This window comes from Molothrus aeneus, chromosome 13, assembly GCF_037042795.1.
Source record: "Molothrus aeneus isolate 106 chromosome 13, BPBGC_Maene_1.0, whole genome shotgun sequence".
NCBI lineage: Eukaryota > Metazoa > Chordata > Aves > Passeriformes > Icteridae > Molothrus > Molothrus aeneus.
The window spans coordinates 13203799-13226215 of record NC_089658.1 but is presented as its reverse complement, the minus strand read 5'-3'; the positions used below and the strand labels follow the sequence as shown (position 1 = coordinate 13226215).

The 22417-nt window shown below is 45.9% G+C and overlaps 1 protein-coding gene across 2 annotated transcripts in view; it reads right to left on the bottom strand.

The window, feature by feature from the left end:
- NTRK3 (neurotrophic receptor tyrosine kinase 3) overlaps window positions 1-22417 on the bottom strand; it is a 203869-nt gene that overhangs the window by 33207 nt on the left and 148245 nt on the right. For both annotated transcript variants that reach the window (XM_066558506.1, XM_066558507.1), the window contains exons 13-14: window positions 6677-6807; window positions 1847-2019 (exon numbers count right to left, since the gene is read on the bottom strand). In XM_066558506.1, the coding sequence (XP_066414603.1) occupies window positions 1847-2019; window positions 6677-6807 (304 nt within the window). The remainder of the gene's footprint in view (window positions 1-1846; window positions 2020-6676; window positions 6808-22417) is intronic.

Here is a 22417-nt window from a genome sequence, read left to right as displayed (position 1 = left end):
GCCAAAGATAATACAACAAGCTTTCTTTTCCAATGAGACTGGAGATGAATTTCATCAGGCATGAGTGTTTCTCAGACATGTCCCAAGAAAGAGTTGGGACATGGGAGTGAGAGGTTCATGGCTCCAGCATGATTTCAGCCTTAGGAACACACTGCTGAGTGAAGCAATTCCATCAGGCAGTGGGCACATGACACCTTTCTGAGACACTGAGAGAGCCTGTTTTGCTCTGTACTCTTTGGGAGGTTAACTAGAGCAGTGAGAGAGGTTGTTCCTTAGCTGTAATATCTGACTCCTCTAAGCAAATAAGGTTGGTGGCTCTGCCAGGAAAAAGGATAGGTCAATTTAGAGTTTTCCTTTGTGAAGCACTTGAAGAGCAACATCTCTCAGCCTCTTTTCAGACTGCCTGCCTTCAGTCACAAGGCTGAGGCATTGTCCTTAACACTGCATCACCAATCTGGGCTAAAACACCCTCTCAGCCCAGCTCCTGGTTTCATGCTGGTGGCAGAGCTCAATCTGCTGCTGCTGGGAGGTCGCTGAGGCCTCCAAGTATGACAAAAGAAGGTCCCAGGTAAGCAAGGCTGCTTCCCCTTGAATGAGGGTCTGAGGAGCTCTGTAAAGCCAACAGCCTTCACTCATCCTACCTTGACAAAAGACATCTTGGATCTATCCAGAGCTTGAGACAGAGACTGAGCCATAAAATCCTATTCAATCTACCCACAGCTATACCAAAATGAGGATGAAAATCAATGCAGGGAGGTTCCCAGCTCACCCACTGCCCTGCAAATGCCCCAAAGCTGGAGACAGGTTGGCACTACTTGGCAGAGGAAAGAAGAAATCTCTAGGATCCTAACTTATATTCTTCTGGTGTGGGTGATTGCTTAGAGGTGAAAACCTCAGGGAAAAGCTTGTGCTTCCTGGTCAGAAACTGTGTTGGCAGAAATATTTTTCTCAGTGAGTGTATCCCAACCCCAGAGTTAGACCTGCCATGCACAAGATTCTTGTTCCCCCTGCAATCATATCCACACTTAGCAGTCAAAACAGGAAAATATCAAGGGTCCAATTTTCTAAATATTGGGAAATAAAGCTACTAATTATTTCAAGAGGTAAGTACCACTCCACTTGCACACAGGTTTCAGAGTGGAATTTCTGTTTTGTGGCAGAAGAGCACCATAAGCATCCTCCCACAGCTGCTCCCTGGCCCTTGCTGCTGCTGGATGCAGAGCACACAAGTGATCTGCCTCAGGCTGGTGGAATGGTTGAACGATGATGGGGGGCACTGGGAGCTCTGGTGATTTGCATCTCTCTAGAGACAGAGAAGGTAATTACTGCACATGCAGGAATGAGAACCAGTGACCAGTAAATGCTCGGGATGCAGATCAGATCAAGGACACCAACAAATTTCTCAAAGGAATGTTTTGAATATTTTGGTTCTTGTGCTGTTGAAGCAGGAGACCAGTGGCTGAGGGAGTGATGGCAAGTGGCTTTCCTGCTTCAGTGGGACATGGATTTGCCTGATGTGCAGGACTTGGAGCTGTTGGCTTCATGTCCTTCCATCCCCACAGGGCAGAGAAGGATCACAGCCATACTCCCTGCAGCTTCAAACTTGCCGAGGTGGGAGAAGAAAACCCTGATTTCCACATCTCCTGATATTGCCTAAGAGAAAATGTTGGAATAGGGCTACCAAAGCCCTAAATCTGGTGAGAACCATCACCTCCTCCAAGCTGCGCTTGGAACAACCATCCCCCACTGAATAACGGCACCACTGGTGCACCACTGAGCTACAACAGGTTTCCCCGAGGCTGTGGGGCGTCCCCACAGCATCTCCCCTGCCCTCATTGACACAGACCTGAGGAATTTGTTGAGGTCCCCGTGCTTCATGTACTCGAAGACCATGATGAGCGGGTCGCCGTCGCCGCAGACGCCGTAGAACTTGACGATGTGCTCGTGCTGCAGGTTGGTGAGCAGCTCTGCCTCCCGCTGGAAATCCTTGCGGGCTGCCAGCGTGGGGTCCTTCAGAGCCTGCAATGAAGGATGAGTGTCGGAACTCAGCACATCCCTCTGGGTGTCCAGAGCTGCTGGGGACCCTGCCGGGGGGCTCAGAGACCCTGGCACGCAGCCCAGAGCACCTGGGGATTTGATTATGACCCCTGGAGCAAATTACCGGCTTTGCATGAGGACATGAAAGTCACAGAAGTTTAAATAATGTAATAGTAAAATTATCACTGGGTGAAAAGATAGATTTTGGGAGTTTTAGTATGGGGGTTTTGGGGACAAGATGGAGGAACTTGGGCGTGTCCAGTCCTTCTTCTTCTCTACCTCCATGTTCTGCTGTGATGCTGGCACTTTGGGATTGGTTAGAACAGAAGTGCACTGTCTAACATAGGTGATAGGTATTGGAAAGTAATCGTAAATATGTTATAAGTAGTTTGTAGTATAAAAAGACAACACTGTCCCGAGGACGGTCAGAGTGCCTCTGGCTGCCCTGCAGAGCAGACCTCGGCTGGGCAGGAGGAAAATTTTAAAGATAAAATTTAATAAACAACTTCAAGACCAAAAACTGAAGAGCTCTGACTCGTTCTTCGGACGTGCGGGCCGAAACAGAGACTTTTCACATATCTCGGGACTGCAATTAACAACTAAACTCCCGAGAGATGCACACACACAGAGTGGGCTCAGGTGGGGGAAAACCCAAAACAACGGGGTCACAGCATCTGCCAGGAGCTGATGAGGAAAGGAGGGGAGAGGAACCACCCAGTTGTGCTGGTGGCACCATGTTTGTGTGGCATTCCTGTAGCTACTGTCCCACTGGGCTCCCCAACTCATTTCCTAGGCAGCAGCAAACATACCTCAGAGGGTAATAGCTTCCAATTATTCCCAGCTTGGGCAGAATTTATACTGGTGACCTAGGGGTGAATGGCTTCATATCTCATTATTATTAAATTCCTGAGCCAGCCAGTCCTTGCTATCTGTCTTTTATTTTGAAATAGCTGACTACACTGCCTTTATTCAGAAGATGGATTTGCCTGGCTGTGCAGTTATTGTGTGGATTTTTCAAACTGCCTCTGAAGAAGGACACTGTCAAGTCTTTTCTCATAATTTTTAAAATCATGTTTTTATTCCCTGCTGTTTATAACAACTCCCCTGGCAGACTGATGCTGAAATCAGTATCCTTATTGAGAATATCTCATCTCCCACAATTTGAGAATGCCGTTTTACCATTGCAAGGCAGCTTGCAGGATTTAGGTGGTGTGGGCCAGCCCTACATTGCAGAGTTGTCATGAAGATGCTGCTGTGGCTGTAGATGATGACAAGGGAGGATTCTCCAGGGCTGGGTTCTGGCTTGTCTGTGCATTTTTGTGCAGCTGCATTGGAGAGTTAGTCTGGAAGCAGCTTGTTGTCATCTCAGGGTATCAAGGGAGGGGACTTGATAAAAAAGTTTAAGTCCAGACCATTTGACAAGATGAAATGGCCACAAGAATCAGCACAATCTTTGCAAAAATTTAAGAAAATGAAGAGCCTGGTTTTGAGTTGCTGGTTGTGCCTCTTATTCTCTGCATCCTCCACACGCCAGGACTGTTTAGGACCAATTCTGGCTTTAACTGTGCAACCTCACAGGAGCTGAAAAGGACTCAAATCCTGAAAAGGACTCAAAGAAACTTGTTCCACTTACCCTGTGTTAGTCTGATGTGCACCAGTTGCCCTTCAGTGGTGGGGGCACTGGGCAGCTCTCCCTTTACCTACACACAAATAGAGCTTCCCCCTTTCCCCATGCCTTGAATCTCCTCATACAGACAGCAGAGGTGGCCTGAGCAGCTGCAGGCTGCAATTTCTGTGCAGAAAGGGGTGCTAAATATCAGAAAGCTGTGCATGGAGAGAGGAGCCCAGCACTCTGTTACTGCACCTGGGCTGGCCCATGGTGCTGCTGCCTCTAGAGATTCCTGCAGAGAAAGTGCTTTTCCCCTTGGTGCACACCTGCTGTGAGGCTTTTCCCCAAGCCTTAGGACACTGCCTCATCTGATTCTGCCCCCAAAGTGCTATTCACATGGCATAAATCTATTTTAATTCTTTGCCCTTTGGGATAGCTTGACTAGAGATATTTAGATGAATGTTAGTTACATGGTGCAGATGGCAAAGCATCCATCCTTATCTCAGGCACCCAATTACTTTTAGTCATTTAATATCTTCATAATGTTGATGCCACCCTATTTTTCTGCAGGAAAATAGTCCCTTCCCCCATGACTCTTTTTCCCCCCTTTTTCCTGTGGTTGCACATAATATTTCAAGATGCAGTGAGTATAGGTTTCATCTCCTTCACACATAATCATTTTTATAAGGTGTTAAGATTGTAAGTAAGTTTGTTGATCTCACACACCAAAAAAAAATGCTTAACCCCCTCCTCATTGCTAAGGTTGCAAAGCCAAGCATTTGGAAAGGAGGGAGCTGGAAGGGATAGAACAGGGAAAGAAGACCAGAACCAAAGAAAGAGAAGGGATGTCTCAGTAAAATCAGTGGAATGCCTCTCTCAGGAAGGTTCAGGGTAGATTATTTTTTTTTGTGTGTGTCTCCATCACACAATTCCTCCATAAATTCTGGCAGGTCCCTGAGCATTTGCAGGTTGCAGCTGTCATCATGAAGTGCCAGTTGTTCTAATATTACTTGGAAAATCCCCTCTTATGCAGCCTCAGGGCCAGGCTTCCACAAGCACCATGTGTTTATTGCCGCAGCAGGGCTCACTCTCAGTCAGGTATCTGCTGTCCATGGGGCTGGAGAGAGAGAGGTTGGTAAGTCCATCCTTCACCTAAAGCAGATCTCTTCAGTTTTCATTCTTCTGCCCTCTGAAAAGGGGGATGATACAACCCCAGTAACCTGCTGGGAGGCTGTGAAAATGGGTACACTCACATCTAGGGGAGTTCCAGCACAGGAGTGGTCCCCACAATGGAGCAGCCACAGAAAAATGAAAAATAAGGTGTTCAGAGGACAAGCCCTGAACACAGCCCCTCCATCATTTCTAGTACTTGACTTTGTCACCTTAACACTCTGCTGGATATAGTGTTTGTGCATTTCTTAGGATGCTTTTAGAAGCAAGCTGAATAAAACAGGAAGCTTGTCCATGCCTTCACATCAAAACTCAGTTTATCTGCAGGGCTGCAACCTTTAGATCTGCTAAAAATCTGAGTCCATTTAAGCGAGAGAGTAACACAGCTCCTTCCTTTGGCCCTGGGAGAGAGTCCCTGGGAGCAGGGCAGAGGCAGGCTCTGGGCTGTGGACTCAGCTGCCCCTAACCAGAGAGTCCTGCTGCTGCCCTGAGCTGCAGTGACTGGGGAGGTAGCTCTCAGCCTCAGCTGGGGGCATGAGATCTTCAGGAATTGCAGCCAAATCTCAACTTAATATGTAAAGCCTTTATTCCTGCCTTTTTTCTTTTTTTTTTTTTTTTCCTTTTCTTCCCCTCAGACTTCTAACGTGGCCCAAATTAGAGGGATTTTTTTCCCTGCCACTCCCAGAGCTGGCAAGAAGCCAGATTGCAGGGCCCTGCTCCAGAGCTGGAGCTGTATGATCTTGCAGGATGAAAGGCACTCTGGAGATGTAAGCTCATAGTAGCAATTAACAGAAACAAGTTCGGATGCTGTTCCTGCCTACATGCAAATGAAACTCTGAAGAGACTCGGGAGCCAGGCTTGCTGGGGGATGGCTGGCACTGACAGGCAGGTACCAACCCTGTAATCAAACAATTAATCACGTGGGTGTCTGCATGTCCTCGGCTTTAACCACTCTCAGAGGTGAAAGGTGCAATCTTGCACTTCACTGCTGGAGTAAAAGGGGACATCTGAGCTAAAAAATAAAGGCTTGAGCTGCCAGTGATTAGAACTAGTCACAAGTAACTGGATGCCTCCAGCACTTTGGAGACAGTGCTGGATCCTTCCTCCCTGCAGAGCATCGGTTCAAATGCAGACCTTGTTCCAAGGAGCTAGGAAGCATTGGTTAAATCCAAGGGATTAAAGTGTGGCTCTGCCAACTGGTGCCACTTGAGAGGAGAGCACAGTTCTGCACTGAGTGTTCTCCTCTGCCCTGAGCCACACTGATGGGGCACAGCTCCCACCAGGAATATCACAAGGATGCAAGCAGCACAGCACAAGCCAAGCTGAACTCGTGTTGGCTTAAAATACTCAAAACAGGAGCAACCTGTGGCTAATCAGAGTGGAGCCAAGCCGAGTTGCTTTGCCCATCTTGCAGCAAATTGATCCCAGAAAATTGGCTCATCATGCTTAGCTTTCATTGCTCATTTCTGCTGAGGCTTTTTTATGTTTTAGCTTCTGCGTGTTACACAAAAAGATAAAATCCAGAAGGAGCAGGGCCGCAGTGCCTGCTGGAGGGAGTTGGATCCACAGTGCGCTGCTGCAGCTGCACAGGAGCTCACAGCTCCCAGCCCAGCCTCTCCTCCCTGTCTGTCTCCTGGCCGTGTCAGCAGGAAGGGCGGCTTTGGCACTGCTGAGAACAGACAACCTTGAAGTGAAACACTGAAACTTTGTGTGACTAATTGGATTTACCACAATCTCCGGCATCAGATAAATCTCCACCCCTGGCCCTCAGCCCTCCCCTGCTTCCCTTTCCCACACAGGCTCATCCAGGCTCCCTTCACTGGCCAGCCCCTGCCCTTCTCTCTTGCCCTTAGCATTTACCTTCACTGCCACCAGCATTTTGTCGTTGGTGGGGCTGAGGTTGTAACACTCGGCCAAGAACACCTTCCCAAAGGCACCTTCTCCCAGCTCCCTCTTCAAAACGATGTCTCTCCTCTTAATATGCTGGACATCTGTTGGAGGGAGGGGAGGAAGAGGGAGAGGGTTGAGGGGAAGAATGAATCAGGGTTAATTCAGCGAATGGAAAACAACTAATTCAATTTTCTTGCAAGCTGCAAGGGAACTGAAATTGTTTCGCAAAAATATCTACGGGGATCTTTTTACCCACCCACAGAAGGCAGCCATCTCTGTGATGGAGTTAGTCTCATGCAAAACATCTGTGAGGAAAGTACTTGAGGTTTATCAGTTCTCATGACAAGCTCATGGCAAGCTTGTACTGAGGGGTAAATTCTGCTACAAAGACTTGAATCTCTTTGGAATGATCCTGGAAATAATCTATCTCCTGTGAGGTGTAGCAAAGGTCACGTCCTTCCAATGAAAGGCCAGGTGAGATTAGAAGGCCCTGTTGCATTTTGTATTTCAACTGGGATTAGTTTAAACTCAAACATGACAGATTTTTGAGGCTGAAGCTTGATAAGTCAAAGCATTCCTGGGAGGAGGAGGAGCAGTGACCCCAACATTCCTTAGGGCATTAGCAGGAGCTGGCTGGAAGTGCTGGAAATGCCCCATGGCAGGACCCTGACCCTGCAGCCTTCCCCTACATGAGTGCTCCCTCAGAAAGAAGGTAATCCCAGGATACCATCACTGGCACAACAGATGAGCTGAACCCATTCATTTCAATGATCCTTTCCACTGACATTTAGGACAGCGAGGACTGACAGAGAATAGCAACCAAGGATTCAGGAAGAATCACAAGAGCAGTAGCTTTAATTTACCAGAGGTACAGAGGCCAATGAAAAGTGGTTTGCTCAGCTAACAGGTCATTCCTGAGGATTAAATCTGCCCAGATACCAGGCACCTACAGGGGCCGGTTAGTGACTGTGGGATATCCACTGACTCTGTGCCATCATCAAATGCCACGGGTTGCTGGGAGAACTTGCTCTCTTCTGAGGACAGCACTAAGGCACAGCAAACCTCCAAGCACCTTTGTGGCATCAGAGCACCCCTAGAATTCCTCAGCAATAAAAAAAAGAGTTTTTTTAATGCTTGGAATGAACTGTAGAAGAAGTTAGAGATACACAGCCACTACAGCATTTTCTGAAGGGACAGCAGCCAAAACTTCATCTCTATGAACTGTCCTTCAGTGGAGCTTTCCATCACCATGAGAATTGTGGCAGCACAGACCACTCACAGCCTCAGCCTGATGGTTTTGAAGGCCAGTGGAGAGTTGTGCACTCCTCTCCAGTGCCCAGTTAGCAAAAGCTGATGTATGAGAGGTCTCCTCATTACATGGGACAGTGCCCTCTTTTCACTCCTGTGGGTTGTTCATAACCCTGAATCTATTTGCTCACAAACCTGACCACTTTTGATCCTTTTCCATCTCTTCCTTATGCCACAGGAGCTGTACAGGTATATGTCCCTTAGATTAGGTAGGTTTCTCTGCAGATGAAGGAGGTGGAAGTGACTAACTCTGGGTTTCAGACTGGCTGCAGGGACACATCACAATCTGCCACCAGCTCCTGCCACCCAGGCACCTGAGCAAGCACCTGTATCAACCTGAGGGATCACAGAGGTACCACTTAATGCATCAAAAAGCTAATGGAACACAAGGATCCTAATGGCTTTCATGCAATTAAGCTTTTTAATTAGGAGCTCAGAGGCAGGTTTATGGAGCTGCCATCCCTGGGCCCTTGGCTTGCTTGGGAAGATGGATGCTGCAAGACTGCACAAGCAATGGGCCTTGTAATGAAAGACACCTCTCTGGGAATTCCCATTGACCTTTCTTAATTGTTCAATAGGCTGAAAACTGTTTCTTACCGATATTAATAATATTAGTAACATTAAGGCCCATGTTGGTAGGCACATCCAAAATGACTTTGGTTTTAAACCTGCAGTGGCAGCCAGGGAGAACAAATCACACGTGGACTTTGCCTTCTCCACCTGGTTTAGCTGAGTGTTTAAGGATTACCTGGAGAAATCTGAGATATAATGTGTTGAAATGTAAAGCAATGAACTTGGGTGAGGAAATTCCTAATATAAGAAGAGCTCAAATGGCACCAATTTACTTAATAGAGGAAAAGGGGTTTATCCTCTTTGGCTTGGCAAGCATTTCTATAGCACTCACCACTACATTACCTTGGTCTTACTGTGTTGTCAAACCACATATTTGCATTCTTGGTCTCCCAAATAGCAGCAATCAAGAAAGCTGTGAGGAATGATCTTGTACTAAGAGGAGCTCAAGGATATTTTTAAAAACTCAGAAATGTAGCAATTACAATAGGATTGTCCCATTTGGTGTGAGATGAAGTTAAATAGGAAACAGTCTCAGAAAAAACAGCAATACTATTTAAGAATTTTTATACTTCTGATGAGTAACACCATGAGAACTGAGGCAAACCTCTCTTTCTAAACTCTCCAGGGTATTGTCCAAAACTTTCAGCTCCCAATGTTTCCTCCCAATAACATCTTAATAAATTATCAGACATTTCTGAGAGCTGGCATCCAAACTGTGTAATTATATCTATATTATTAAAATAATATCCCATCTCTCTCTGAGACCAGATTTTACAGCTAGTTGTTAAGAGTCACCTGAGAAGTTTCAGGGAAAATTCATATGAAGAATTAAATGTGGTATTACGGCAGACAGAGTTAAATTGAGGGAGAAACAATTCTTTTGCAGTGGTGGACTTGTGTTGCACTGTTGGATTGAAAGTTAACTTGGGTGGCAATAAAAATAAAAGGGTCATGAAGTTAAGTAGTTTGACAGCAACTGGACAATCTTAATGTAGAATCAGAAAAGTACATTTCCTGATGGCAATTTCTCTCAACCTCAAATAGACATAAATTTTGCTTCACGGTATTTTAGGCACAAATGGAATAATAAGTGAGTTATAATAAATTGCTTTTCCACATGCTAGAGGCCTAAAGTAGTGAAGTTTAGATCAAATTCTTCCCTTCACGGCGAGATCAGCACTATGATTAATTCTAACCCACTATAAAAGACAGGTTTAACCACAAGGCAGTGACAAACCCCCGTGCCCAGCAGCGTTATTGTGCTCACCTTGCACCACTGTGCTCACCCACCCTGGCTGTAACTCACGAGGAAGGCCAAATGGCCATGAAAGATGCTGTGCTGCAAGGGCACCTCAGAGGTTCATCTGCATAAATCTGTTTACCTGCTCCTGGAGGAAGCCAGGCCCTGTCTGATAAACAGCTGGTGTTTATTTGTTTTAGGCAGGCAGTGCTGTGCTAATCTGTCTCGGCTGTGTTGCAGTCAGCCCTGTAGACAAGGTGTATGCAAACTGCCTCTCCCGAAGAACCACTCTTTTTATTTTTTTCCTCCCCGTGTACTATTTACTTATAAAAACAAGACAACAAGACAATTCATAAGAAGATCCTATGCAGAAGCCAAAGCAAGACCTGACAGGAAAATAAGCAGAATTGACAGCATGATGTGAACTCATTCAAAGCCATGCTGTACCTACAGGAAGGATGTGAGTGCCTGACACTGAAGTAGTTCCACTTTACAATGAAACACCTTCCAGTCCTTTTATAGTCCAGTATATTTTTTCATGACACAGAAGAAAATTTGGGCAGATTCCCCACCTTCCTTCTTGTCCATCAAGATTTAACACACCGAGAAGGTGTTTCAAACTTTTGCCTTCAATTTTGTTCTGAGTAGCCCATTAACCACATCAGAAAGCACCTGACCTGCAGCTAGTTGGAAATGGCCCATGGCTTTAGCTCAATGATGGCAGCATGGGGGTAGGTTAGAGCATTAACAAATGTAAGTCTGGGACCCACTTTTACACATGCAGAAGGTTTTCCTTTCTCTGGAAAAGCCAAGGCAGAAGGATGGCAGCTTTGGATCTGCAAAGGGATCTTTACCTAACCACCTCTGAACCTTTTGCAGGACAGATGATTTGATCTGTGCTTAAAGTGAATTTAGTTAGAAAAGTGACTGTCTGAAACCAGAAACTTCTTCCTCCCCATCACTTGCTCCCACGTGTCCTTAGTCATGTCTGTTCCTCTCCTCGAGACAAACACCTTCTGGTTTGCTAAACTTGTGAACCCAACACAGCCATGGGATACTGGGGAAGAAGAAGAGGGAACAAGATTAATTCTGCTTTCCTCAAACATCAGTCTGCCATGTCCCAATGGGTCACTTCTGCACTGGTCCTTGCGACAGAGCCTGGAAAAATCAGAACTTTTCTACTTCCATCACTGATTCGATGATTCTTCTCCCATCTTTTACTCTCATATTGCAGAGTCTCTCTATCTTAAGGCAAGGTCAAGACAAAAAGACCCTGACTCAACCTCCAAATTCCAGGTAGAGCATATTGAGCTGGCAATAGACTGTGTGCAATGGAAACACCTTGTTTTGAATAACCACCACTTTTCAATCACATGAGCAGATATTGGGAAGCTGTATGAGTACATTTCATGAATCTAATTTTCCAATTACTGTCTCATTTCTAAATCAGTCCTGGGCATCAGATGAAGAAGAGATGGGTTCAGTGACACTGCAAATTCTGCATTTCAAATTCCCATCACAACCAGCATCTTTGAAACCATGGTTTACTAATAATCTTGAATGCACATGATTGTGTTTGGTCACAGATGACTACAGTGGGAGGAAAATGGACAAATCAATCTCCAGAGTAAACCATGAGCAGTGCCTGAGCAGTGCCAGTAGTTAAGTTAGAGCAAACTGCAAAACTACTAATGCTGGATCATTTACACCAGGTCAGTTTCAATTGTTAATTAATTCCTCACATCATCTTTCAAACTCCCAAATAGTTAGCAGTCTGTCTTCTTGTATTTCTAGTGGGTTTCCTGACCCTGGACTATTAATTCACAAGCAACCTGTAGCTTGCTGGTGGAATAGACCAAAATTATAGACATTTCCACTTTTACTTTTGCTGCCCTCTTTATTGGAAGATTCCTCTTCTTGCCTAGAAAAGACCAATATCAATTTTCTATAAATTTTTCACCTCCCCCAATATGTGACTCTGTTTTCCCTAAAGGTAGGTTCTTTCCTGCACCTCTCCATCACCAGCTCCTCCCTCCTTTTGCTTTTTCACTTCATGGCATTTCTTCTCTCTGTTTCTTCTTCTCTATTTTTTGCCCCTCTTGCTGCTCAAGCCCTGTTTTAAACCTGACTTATTTTAGATCTGTTTCTAGGGTATCCTGATTTGGGTCTGATCCTGGGCTCTTTGTAGATATGGTCTTGATTTTCATAAGCTGCTAATGCCTCATTTGCATCAACAGCACTTTATAAATGATAACAACAATGACATTTTTCAGCAGTGGCTGAGTCATTTGCTGTAACAACTAATTTATGCCAAAGAATTTTCTCTTTTCTTTCTACATAAGTTGTCCACAAAAAGGTAGCAAAGTTCTCACTTAGTCAATGTGATTCATTCATTTCTTCCTCGACACTGCTGGAATAACTCTTGTGAATAAATGCTGCACAGCTCCGCTGCTCCACCACAATTAAAATCAAATAAACAAAGCTTAAAATTTACACTGGAAATCTTGTCACCACCACATGTAAGTACCAAGCAGAGGGCCCTTCATGTCGGGCAGTCAATCACAGCCTGGATGGGAACCAAACTCAATGAGTTATCCAATGTACCCTGACCAGGGTAGAGCGAGCGCATTGGGCAGGACCAGATTAAAAAGCCCTGCCACTGGAGGGCTGGCAAGGCATTCTCTCACAGATTTGTCTCGCAGGGAGAGAGGATAACACATAGGCAGGCTGCACAGAGCCTGAGTCTCCCTCCTCAACTGGTGCAAATCCATCAAAGTCAATGGAGGATATTGATTTCAATCATGGACTGCTGTGAAGTACATGTAAACAAAGGGAGAATCAGTCCCACATCATTTTAAAAAATGGAGACATAAACAGGCTGTTTCTTATCTCTGCCTGGACTCCAAGTAGGTAGCCCTTCACTTCTGGTGGCTTCTGTCCCAGCTCTGACATGAGCCACCTCTGGGAAAGGGCCCAGGTACACGTTCCAACAACTCGGCACGGTGCCCAGACACTGGGTCTTTGCCAAGCTCCTCTGTAAGGCACCCTTCAAGGACTTGGACTCAAAAAAGTCATGATTATAAGCACCAAGCAGTTCTGACACAAATCATAGAGATTTATGTAAAGCATATCTCAATCTCTGGGACCTTGGTAGAGCAACCACAGCCTTCAGCTCAGTTAACGATCGTACTCCTTCATAAAGACTTTAAGAGAGAGCTATTTTATGTTTCTGCAGTTCTTTTCATTTTCTCACCATCCCCTTCATTCCTTGGGAGCAGCACAAGGCATGAGTGCAGCTCCCAGGTGGGAAGGAGGCTTTATTGCTCAGCTGACCCAGCAGACCCAGAGCTAATGCACTACATGCTGCTAAATGGACCTTGGTAAAAAATAACAGGCCTTGACGCATTTAGCTGGACAATCTTGGCTAAAAGAATGATCCAGTTATACCAATCTACACCAGGAGCTAAAGTTCAGTGCAATTGAGCTCAGGGAAACTGGAGAGGAGCAACCTCTGCATGCCAGATCTCTGGAGCTTTGGAAATACCTGACATCCACCATTTCCAAGCATACCTCTGACAATCAGGACATCACCAGCTCCTCTGGCTTTTGCTGCTGCAATAGCAGATGGAGAGGAAGCCCTGGCCCAAAGTGCTGCCTTTCAGTTTCCAGCTGAGTCCAGCCAGCCCTGATTTGAGGGAGAGATGCTGCAGAACAGCCCTCAAGCAGCACAGAGGGGTGTGATTTGCAGCTAATCCAGTGACTGGATTAGCACCCTCTGAGCTGCAGCACCAGCTCCAAAAGCAGCCACACACAGAGACCACCACCAACAACAGTGCTCATGTACAGTGCTCTTGGAGCTGAAGGGAAATGGAAAGGGAGTTTTTGTGTGTGTGTGTGTGGTGTGTGTGTAAAAGAACTGATAGAAAGGCAAAGCACAAGCACCCCTTAAACCAACAACTCATCAGAAGCAACTCCAGAGCCCACCAGGCTCCCTCAGCAAAACACCCTGACAACCACCTGGAAGCAGGTGACATTACCTGGTGTGACATACCTGCAAAGTTTAAACCCAAACCAAAGAAAATTCTCATTTACTTCATGGAAAAAAAAAAAATCTGAAAAATAATAAAGTTAGAATGCACTCGGCACTATTCCACGCTCATTTTTTAAGCAAAAACTTCTCTCTGACCTTAAACCACCTGACATTCCTATTAGAAAAAACACACAACTTCAAGCCCTTCTCATCCATTTCAGTCCCATAAATCTGAGTACAAACCACTTAGCAATTATTTTATGAAGAGAGCAATACAAAGTGTCTCATGGATGCTGAGCAGTCTCAACCAGGAAGCACAACAGTGCACAGTCCTGCAGAACCAACTGCAGAACCAAGTTATCCTGGGGAGATCTAAACAAAAGGAGAAAAAGCAAGAGGAAGGATCCTGAACATCATCCCCAGCCTGACAATGACCACAGCAGCAAATGAAAGAACCCTTCAGCACATCCATGCCTTGCACAGCAGTGGGTTCTTGCCTTTGAGTCAGAATCCATCTCCTCCTCTTCCTGCAGATTTATGACTATCTGGAATTAGTCAAGCAAGAGTTAATATCAACAGGACCTTCCCTTGATCCAACAAGGTAAATCTCTTCACCTGAGCTGTTGTCAATGATTAAAATGTCCTTTAGTATGGAGACCTTGAAGACTTTACCAGAAGAAACCCAATGCTCCCAAGGCTCCCTGTGGCTGCCAGGGTTGGGGTTAGGCAGCAGGCAGCTGTAAATGGGCTCCCAGTTGTGCCCCAACTCAGTCTCTGCTTAAACTGCTTGTGCTAAAGACACATTTCAAGATCCTCTCAGGTTAAGACAGTCCCTCTGGTCCCCCTTGCTATTGTCACCCCTGCAAAGCCTGGGGACAGGTTCACCCTGTGCTTGCCAATGTCTCTGCGTGCACCAACTCCTCAGCTGGCTCCCAGGGGAACACCAAACACAGATGATGGGACCAAAACCTTACTAACATTCCAGGTAAAGGCTTAAAAACCATCCAGTGATTCCCAACATCATCTGGACCTTCCTGATTTCTGTCTGCCACTAGGCTGGAAGGATAAATTTCCTTTCCAGCTTCAGCAGCTTCTGTCTCCTTAGGCACCCAGCACCAGCTTCTCATCCTGAGGGGACACTCAGGCTCTGCCTTTTGTATACAAGGTTAGCAGACAGCTGGCACCTTCTGAGGACGAAGACTAAGAATATCAAGACATGGGTAGAGGGGGGAAAGGAGTGGGCTGCAGAGGTCTTTGCACTGGGTGAATGCCCAAGAGCCCCATGACAACGTATCACAAAAGGGATCTTACACAAAGCATTGTCCTCACCAACTCATTGATACACTCCAGCAGCTCTTGGAAACAGGAGCTGGGATTCTTGGCAGGGTGGGAGGAAAAGGGAAAGAGAGAGGAGAAGGGAGTCTTTCTGGTGAGCATGTTTTCTTTCCACCAGCCAGGCCCCTAGGTCCCCTGCTGCCAAAGCACTCAGAATAAAACATTAATTCAATACCACACATTTAATTACACATTATTTGAAAGTGAATTTATTTAACAGAGGAAAATAGTCTTCAGAGAGCATCTGCCTCCTTCAGACTCATACGTCTGCAGGGAGGGGGCTTGGAGAGGAGATAGGAGGCATAATGGCTTGTTTTACATCAGCAGCTATTGCTGTTCAGCTCATCCCTTGAAAACAGGAGATTTTAAGGAGATAGAGTTGTGTTTTGCAGCAACTTACCAGCTGATTTGATTTTCCAGCTAGTTTTCACTTGATTGGAAAGTGCTGCTGCAGACAGATACCACTTGTCTTTCTGTTTTACTATTTTTCCAGGGCAAAGGAAGGATTACTGGTGGAGGGTTGGAGGGGGATTGGCTGCCCCTCGAGGCACCACGTGATAGTCAGATTTCAGGCTTAAGGCTTCCACAACACAGTAATCAGACACTTATCAGCATCCTACTGCCGAGATGGATAATCACAAGAAAGTGGGAAGTGTCCGGGGCGCAGCAGCAGCCTGGCAGCTTGGGGAACGTCTGCCAGCAGGAACACAGAGCCTTACCTTCCACCCCCGAGTCACAGGGGCTCAGGGCTATTGACTGCCCAGCCTGGGAGCTGACTGAATGGCTCTGCCTGCTACAGCAGGGCCAGGAGCCTGGCAGAATCTGCTCTCAGCAGCGTGCAGCCTCACGTTTCCCCAGCCAGAGCTCCACTGCAGAGATGGAGCAGAGTCCAGTGCCTCACATTTCCCCAGCCAGCAGAGATGGAGCAGACTCCAGGGAGCAGCCCCTCCATGGCTGAGCTGCTGCAGGGCCAGAAATGAGTTCCTGGGTCCTTTGAAGGGAGGAGTTTGCTAACATTGAACTCAGCCTGAGCTTTGGCTTTTGTCTTTTGCATCCCCACAGTGTCCCAGCAGGTAGAAGCCACCCAGGGCTGGCTTAACTGGTGCCACATGAGACTTTGTCCCAGCCATTGTCCCTGTACTGGCTCTTCACACTCCTTGGTTTGGGAGCAGCACTGAAAATCTCACGTATCTCTGCAACAGCCTTGATTAGACTGCATTCCCCCTCACCCCAAGCAGACACAAAAGTGTCCCAGTCACCACCACTGCTCTCTCCAAAAGGTACCAGCAGAGCTCAGCCCAGCCAGTACTGAGCCCCACAGACATCCCCTGGTCAATCACTGCCCTTTTTGGCCTCAGCAGCCAGATCTTGCTGCTGTCATTCCCATCCCAGCCATCAACCTCAGTGCCTGTTTGCACACCCATGCAGATATTGCAGCACAGGTTCAGGTCACAGCATTAAGATTTTCCTTCTAATTTTGAAGATTTAGGGAGTTTTGATACTGCTGTTTCAGTGTTGTTCCATCACTGCCCTTATTCACAGTTTGAAGGATCTAGCCCACACCATAATTGCTAAAAAAATTCCAGATATATTGAATATGTTCTGGAAAATATGTGACTATTAGAAGGGTGGCACTAAAGAAAGAAGTATGGCTTGGTAATGGTTCAAACTAAAACTGTGATCTCCATTATAAAGTACAGAACAAGAGCTGACCCCAAAGCTGGGTGCAAAATGAAGAAGTATTTTTAGACAAAGTGCAGTTTCCTCCAGATGTGGAACTGCATAAAGACTTTCAGAAAAATCTGTTGTGACAGAATTCCTGGACCGTCTCAAAGCAGAAAATTTGGTGAAAGAGCCTTGTGTTCTGCATTTTCCAGCTAGAGCTCCAGGCAGGTTGGAAGTGCTGCTGATTGTTGCTGTCCTCACCACCATCACAAAGAAAAAAAGGAAAAGGACAATTTGAAAGAAATGTAGCATCATCTGGGTTTTTTTGTGTGTGTGTCTATAAACTCCAGGTAGTAATATCACTTTTTGCCCCATGTCCAGTCATTTTCCCACCAACAACTTTGCTTGGTGGTCATTAAATGAGTGGCTAATGCAGCCAAACCCATGGAACAAGAAAATTCCAGAAGTGAGGCCATATGGAGCAAAAACATGAGGTGTTGAGAGACAGATCTCAGACTCAAGTTATGATTTTGTTAGAAAGTCTCTCTCTAGTTTGCCCAATTTCCATCTCTCTCCTTGCTTCCCACCTCCTCCAACTCCCTTTCTCACAGGACCGACACAGGAGCTGTTTTTATGTCTGTGCCTTGATGAGGTGTTCCCTCAGATCCACGTTTTCCTACCACCCCGAATGGACCTTGCTCTGTCTTTGTTTCTGCCTGAGGTTTCCCTGGCTTGTTCTGTCTGCACATCCCTTTTTCCATCTCAGCAGCTCCTCCTGAAGAAGGAAACCCTTGAAGGAGGAGTAATGTGAGACAGCTCTGCCTGCTGGGCTCTAAAATTACTGTGGTTTGGGTGATTTAGGCTATTGTTAAGAGGTAGCAAATTATGCAGAGAGGGATAAAGAGGAGGAGGATCATACAAAGGAATTACTAATCTGATGGGGAGAGCAGCTGGTCCTCATTTAACCCTCCAGGTCTGTGCATGATTGTGCTCCTTTGCCCTGCGCCTGACTCACAAGTAGCAACTAATTTTGTGCTGGTGCTTCTGTGAGGCTGCACACCAAGAGAAATCCACTTTTCCTCCAAGGTTCCCCTTGCTGTAGGAAAAAAAAAAGAGGGGAGAAAGGAGCCCACCGGCACCCTGAGTCCATCCTGCAGAAGAGGATCCCTAAAGGCAGCAGCTCATCTGTACATTGACTCCAAAGCTGTTCCATGGTGGGATCCAACTTGTTCCCCAGGCAATGGCTGTGCAGAAGCACTGTCCAGCCAGCACAACCTTCCTCTCCTTAGCACAAACCAACCTCTCTGAGCAGTGAGAGCTGAACCAGAAACAGGTCTCCTTGGGTTAGGCTTTGAAAATCCCTCATCACCAGGAGGTCAGCACTGGTTAAGGAACCACATGCTCTTGTTAGAGCATCCTTCCCTGATTGCTTCACTCTATCCCTTATTGTGGTTATAAAGGACAATCCATCCTGGGTTATTGTCTCTGACACTCCCAGCACGGGGAGAACACAGGGTGATAAAACAATATATATTTGTCCATTTTTCTGTCTGTCATCCTTCAGCAATGTCTCACACGATTACGAGCCAGATGGTTGGGGTGAATTTTCACAAAATCCTGCACAAATTTCAATGAGTACAAGAGGGGGAAAAAAAAAAGAATCCTACAGTTTTCTCCTGTGGCCAAACATCAGTGTCTGCACCAGAGGAAATATACCCAGTTAATTCTTCTTAAAGGCCCTGGTGAGACTCAAGAAAACATTCTGCAGTGCTGGTAGCCTCAGAAGACATGATTAATTGCAGATGGTGAAAAGGTGCACGTTCAGCTTTAACTGAACTCTGTTTGAAGACTGGATGATTCTTAAATTGGTATTCAAGGCACATGGGGAAGGCAACCTATGAGGATCTTCAGCTACAAAACCAAGATATTATATATATATATATATATATACACACACACACACATATACTTTTTATATATGTCATATATGGCTTAACAGCTTAAATTTAAATGTGTATTATGAAGTTTTACAGCAAGAACATACTGCTAGTGGAAAGGCCCAAAATCAGCAAGATTTCTGGGGAAGGTGGGAAAGAGTAATACTGTTTTTCAATTACTTGAGGATGCAGAGGCATAAAAAGAACTTCCCAAAGCTGGCAACAGCAATTCGTAGATGAATGTATGTAGGTGATGCTGCAGAGCACTGAGTGGGGTATAATGGTGGAAAGATCTTCAATACCTTAAGCTGTTTCTCCTCACTAGCCTAGGACAGGTCTCATTTCATCCAAAAATACCTTGAACAAGACTATATAGGTTGTTTTCCTGAACTGCCTTAATTGAAGGGCCAGTATCAGATATTGGGAGGGTAACATGGCAAAATGAGAGGCCACTAATCCAATCCATCAATCTCCCTACAAATCCTGTTTTCTTATTGCAATCTGAGCTTGGAAAGTGACCCCAAATTCAGCCTGTATGGAAAAGGTCACCTTGAAGTCTTTTCTTTATCAATCAGAGTTTAAATCAAGTCTTTTAACCTTTTCCCAGGGCAGAGATTTTTTTAAGCAGGTAGTAGGAAAACATACCCAGATCAATATCTGAGTGCATATGAGCACCCAGAGTTCAAAACTTCACTCAGACTTGCATTTACACAGCCAGGCTGCAATTCTCCTGCAAACAGAGCTCACATCAAGTCATCTGAGGTCTCCAAACTAGAAACTGGATTTGTAGAGAGAGAAGAAAAAAATAAAGAAGGAATGAATAATTACCGAGCTGTTAAAAATCACATCTGCATTTCTGGAAAGAGTTCCACAAACAAAAAATTCCTACTCTGCCCAGTTTGCTTCATTTATCCTTTCTTAATGGACAGTGCTGTTTCTCTGTGGCATAAATTGCATAAATCTCTCTCTCTAGAGATTCCTCTCTCAAACACATCCCAAATCAGGGGAGGCTCTGGCTGTGTTTGGGACCTTGAGCACAGTCCATGCTGGTGAAAAATCCCTCAGTCCACGATGTTACAGCAGAGAGGACTCTGGGTCCTGCCTTCAGCATTTTCTTCCAGATCATTAGCAAACATCAAGAAAAACACAGGTGATTAACAGTGACTTCCAGGACACATCACTTTCTGCCTGTTTCCAATTGGAAACACTTTTAGCAACATCTCTTTTCTGTCTCTTGCTCTTAGGGCAGATTTCTACACGGGTTCTTTGTTTTGTCGATGCATTTGTCAATGCTTCTACCCCTAGTCATTAATTTCAGATGCCTGGTTCTTGTCACATACTTGTGGAACGCCTCAATGTACTTTATCCACTGAATTTCCCTCAGATATGGTGGCAGTGAGCTCCTCAGGATTAGCTGAGTGTGACCTCCCACCCCTTCAAGCCACATTTCTTTGGCCTTCACAAAGCTTCGCTTTCCAGGTGTTCTCCCACAACGTCCTTTAAAGTTTAAGAAGTTTCCCAAGAACTTCCCAGTGCAAACACCAAACTCACTGGTCTGTCTCTTGTCCCCATTATGTCCAGCACTTTCCAACTCTCATCCATCTGCCCAATTTTAAACAGGCAAATTAAAATGTCAGCAAAGAGCTTGGCAAGTTGTGTGCATACCCTCAGGATGTGCTCTCCATCTGTAGAGGATGCTCACCTGGTCCCGTGCCCTTGAACAGCTGGTCACTGATATGAACTCTTCATCCTCCATAAAGCTGGATGCAATTTTGGCAGATGAAAAATATTTAATAATCTTTCTCTCCTCTTATCACTGATTCAGGCTGGCTTTTGTTCTGTCATCAGTGTAAGTACTCCATATATCACTCTCAAGATAAACACTTTCTTCTCCACATCCTCTGCACCAGATCCCTCTTTTCCTCAAAACCCCAAACCCCTCCTTGATGTGAGGCCAGTTTTGTTGTCTCTGAGATGTTTATGTGCAAAAGGACTTCCCTGCCAGAAATACACCCTCAGCATCTGTATGGCTGCTGCTTTCTACCCCTTTGTTTTCTCCTGCACACTTCTTCCTCCCCTCTCCTTTCATTGTGATACTTCAGCAGTGCTCCATTATGGTTCCAGTCTCTGGCTTAGCCAGCCTGGTGTATGTCAGTCCCATCATCCTGCCTTTTATTATCTTTATTTCTACCAGACTGAATGTTTAGGGCAGCCTTCCCAACTGTGTCTGAAAGACCTGCATTAAAGCCCAGCCATCTTTCCTCCACTCATTTTGCATTCCCTGTAAGCCAGCTCTCCAAAAGGCCACTGGTTTTGTGTGGCTGCCCTTTCTGCAGACCCTCCTCAGCACTTCAGCTCCACAGGGAATATAATCACTTCAATTTCAAGTGTATTTATTACAGTTGCTCAATTTCCTTTAATCTGTTATTTCTCCTTCTCCTCCCCCCATGACTGCTTTCTTTTCATTGAGCTGTGAGTGCTCTGAGGAGGTTTTTACCTCTGACCCTCTCTGCCTGCTCCAGCCCATCCCTGCACTGGCTCACGCTGGGCTCCTTCTGCACTGATTATTGCTCGTTACCGTGTGGCTTAATGAATGTGCTGGGCCCTTTGCAAACAAATGCATGTGTCACAGGCAGCACCTCCCACTGCTGACCTCTCAGGACTAACTGAGGCAGAGAAGACAACACTTTCAGGCACAAATTGCCTGTATTATCAGCACTGAGAAGGAAAGAGACCAAGAAATCTCCAAGGCCTGTCTGAGAGAAGGAAACCTTAATAACAGAGTGCCCATGTCTGCCTGAGTCTTGTAAAACAACATATTTCTGGGCAGGGAGAACAATGTTTTTATGTAGGGGATGCATGTTCCTCCAGTGACAAGGCTGTAAAACCACAAGCATCCCTTCAGAGCTGGAGCTGCAAGAGCCAGAGAAGCCCCAGCTGACATGAAAACCATCAACGTGCTTCCCCATATGTAAAGCTGTGTGAGCACACACACCTCCCGAGGCTTAATTGGTGAATTAATGTATTAAAGCACTGACACAAACAAACAGGGACTGCCTTCGTAAGCTACAAAATCCTTGAGTACATTGTAATTAGCTGGGCTTGTTAAACCACTTAATAAGCAATAGATAGCATGTGTCTGATGCCCCTGCATCGTGGCTCAGAGGGAAAGACAGGCAATTGCTTAAATATGAAATGTGTTCAGTACTTAGCTGAATCCTCAGAACTGTTCCCCTGACATAGGGAACTTCTGCCCAGGGCAGACACAGCTGAGACCAACACCAGGGTCACTCAATACAGCCACCACCCCTCCCCTAATGTCCTGTACCCACCAGACAGCTCCCAGGCTGTGTCAAGGAGAGGTGGGAAGGGCTGGCACTGGGAAGCAGGAAGCCATCACCAGCATTCCCGCTGTGATCACCCTTTTCCCACTCCCTGAAGAGTCCCAGGAAAGGGGAAAAGTCATCAGGGACACAGCCAAACCAGGCAAGGCAGCTGTAGAGCTACCCAGCATCCCTGAATGCAAATGGGCAGGCAGTGCTTTAATTTTATCCCAGATCCCAATCTCACTCCCACAGTGCTAGCACCCATCCATGTGCCCCTGTGCAGTCCAGCTGGCTATC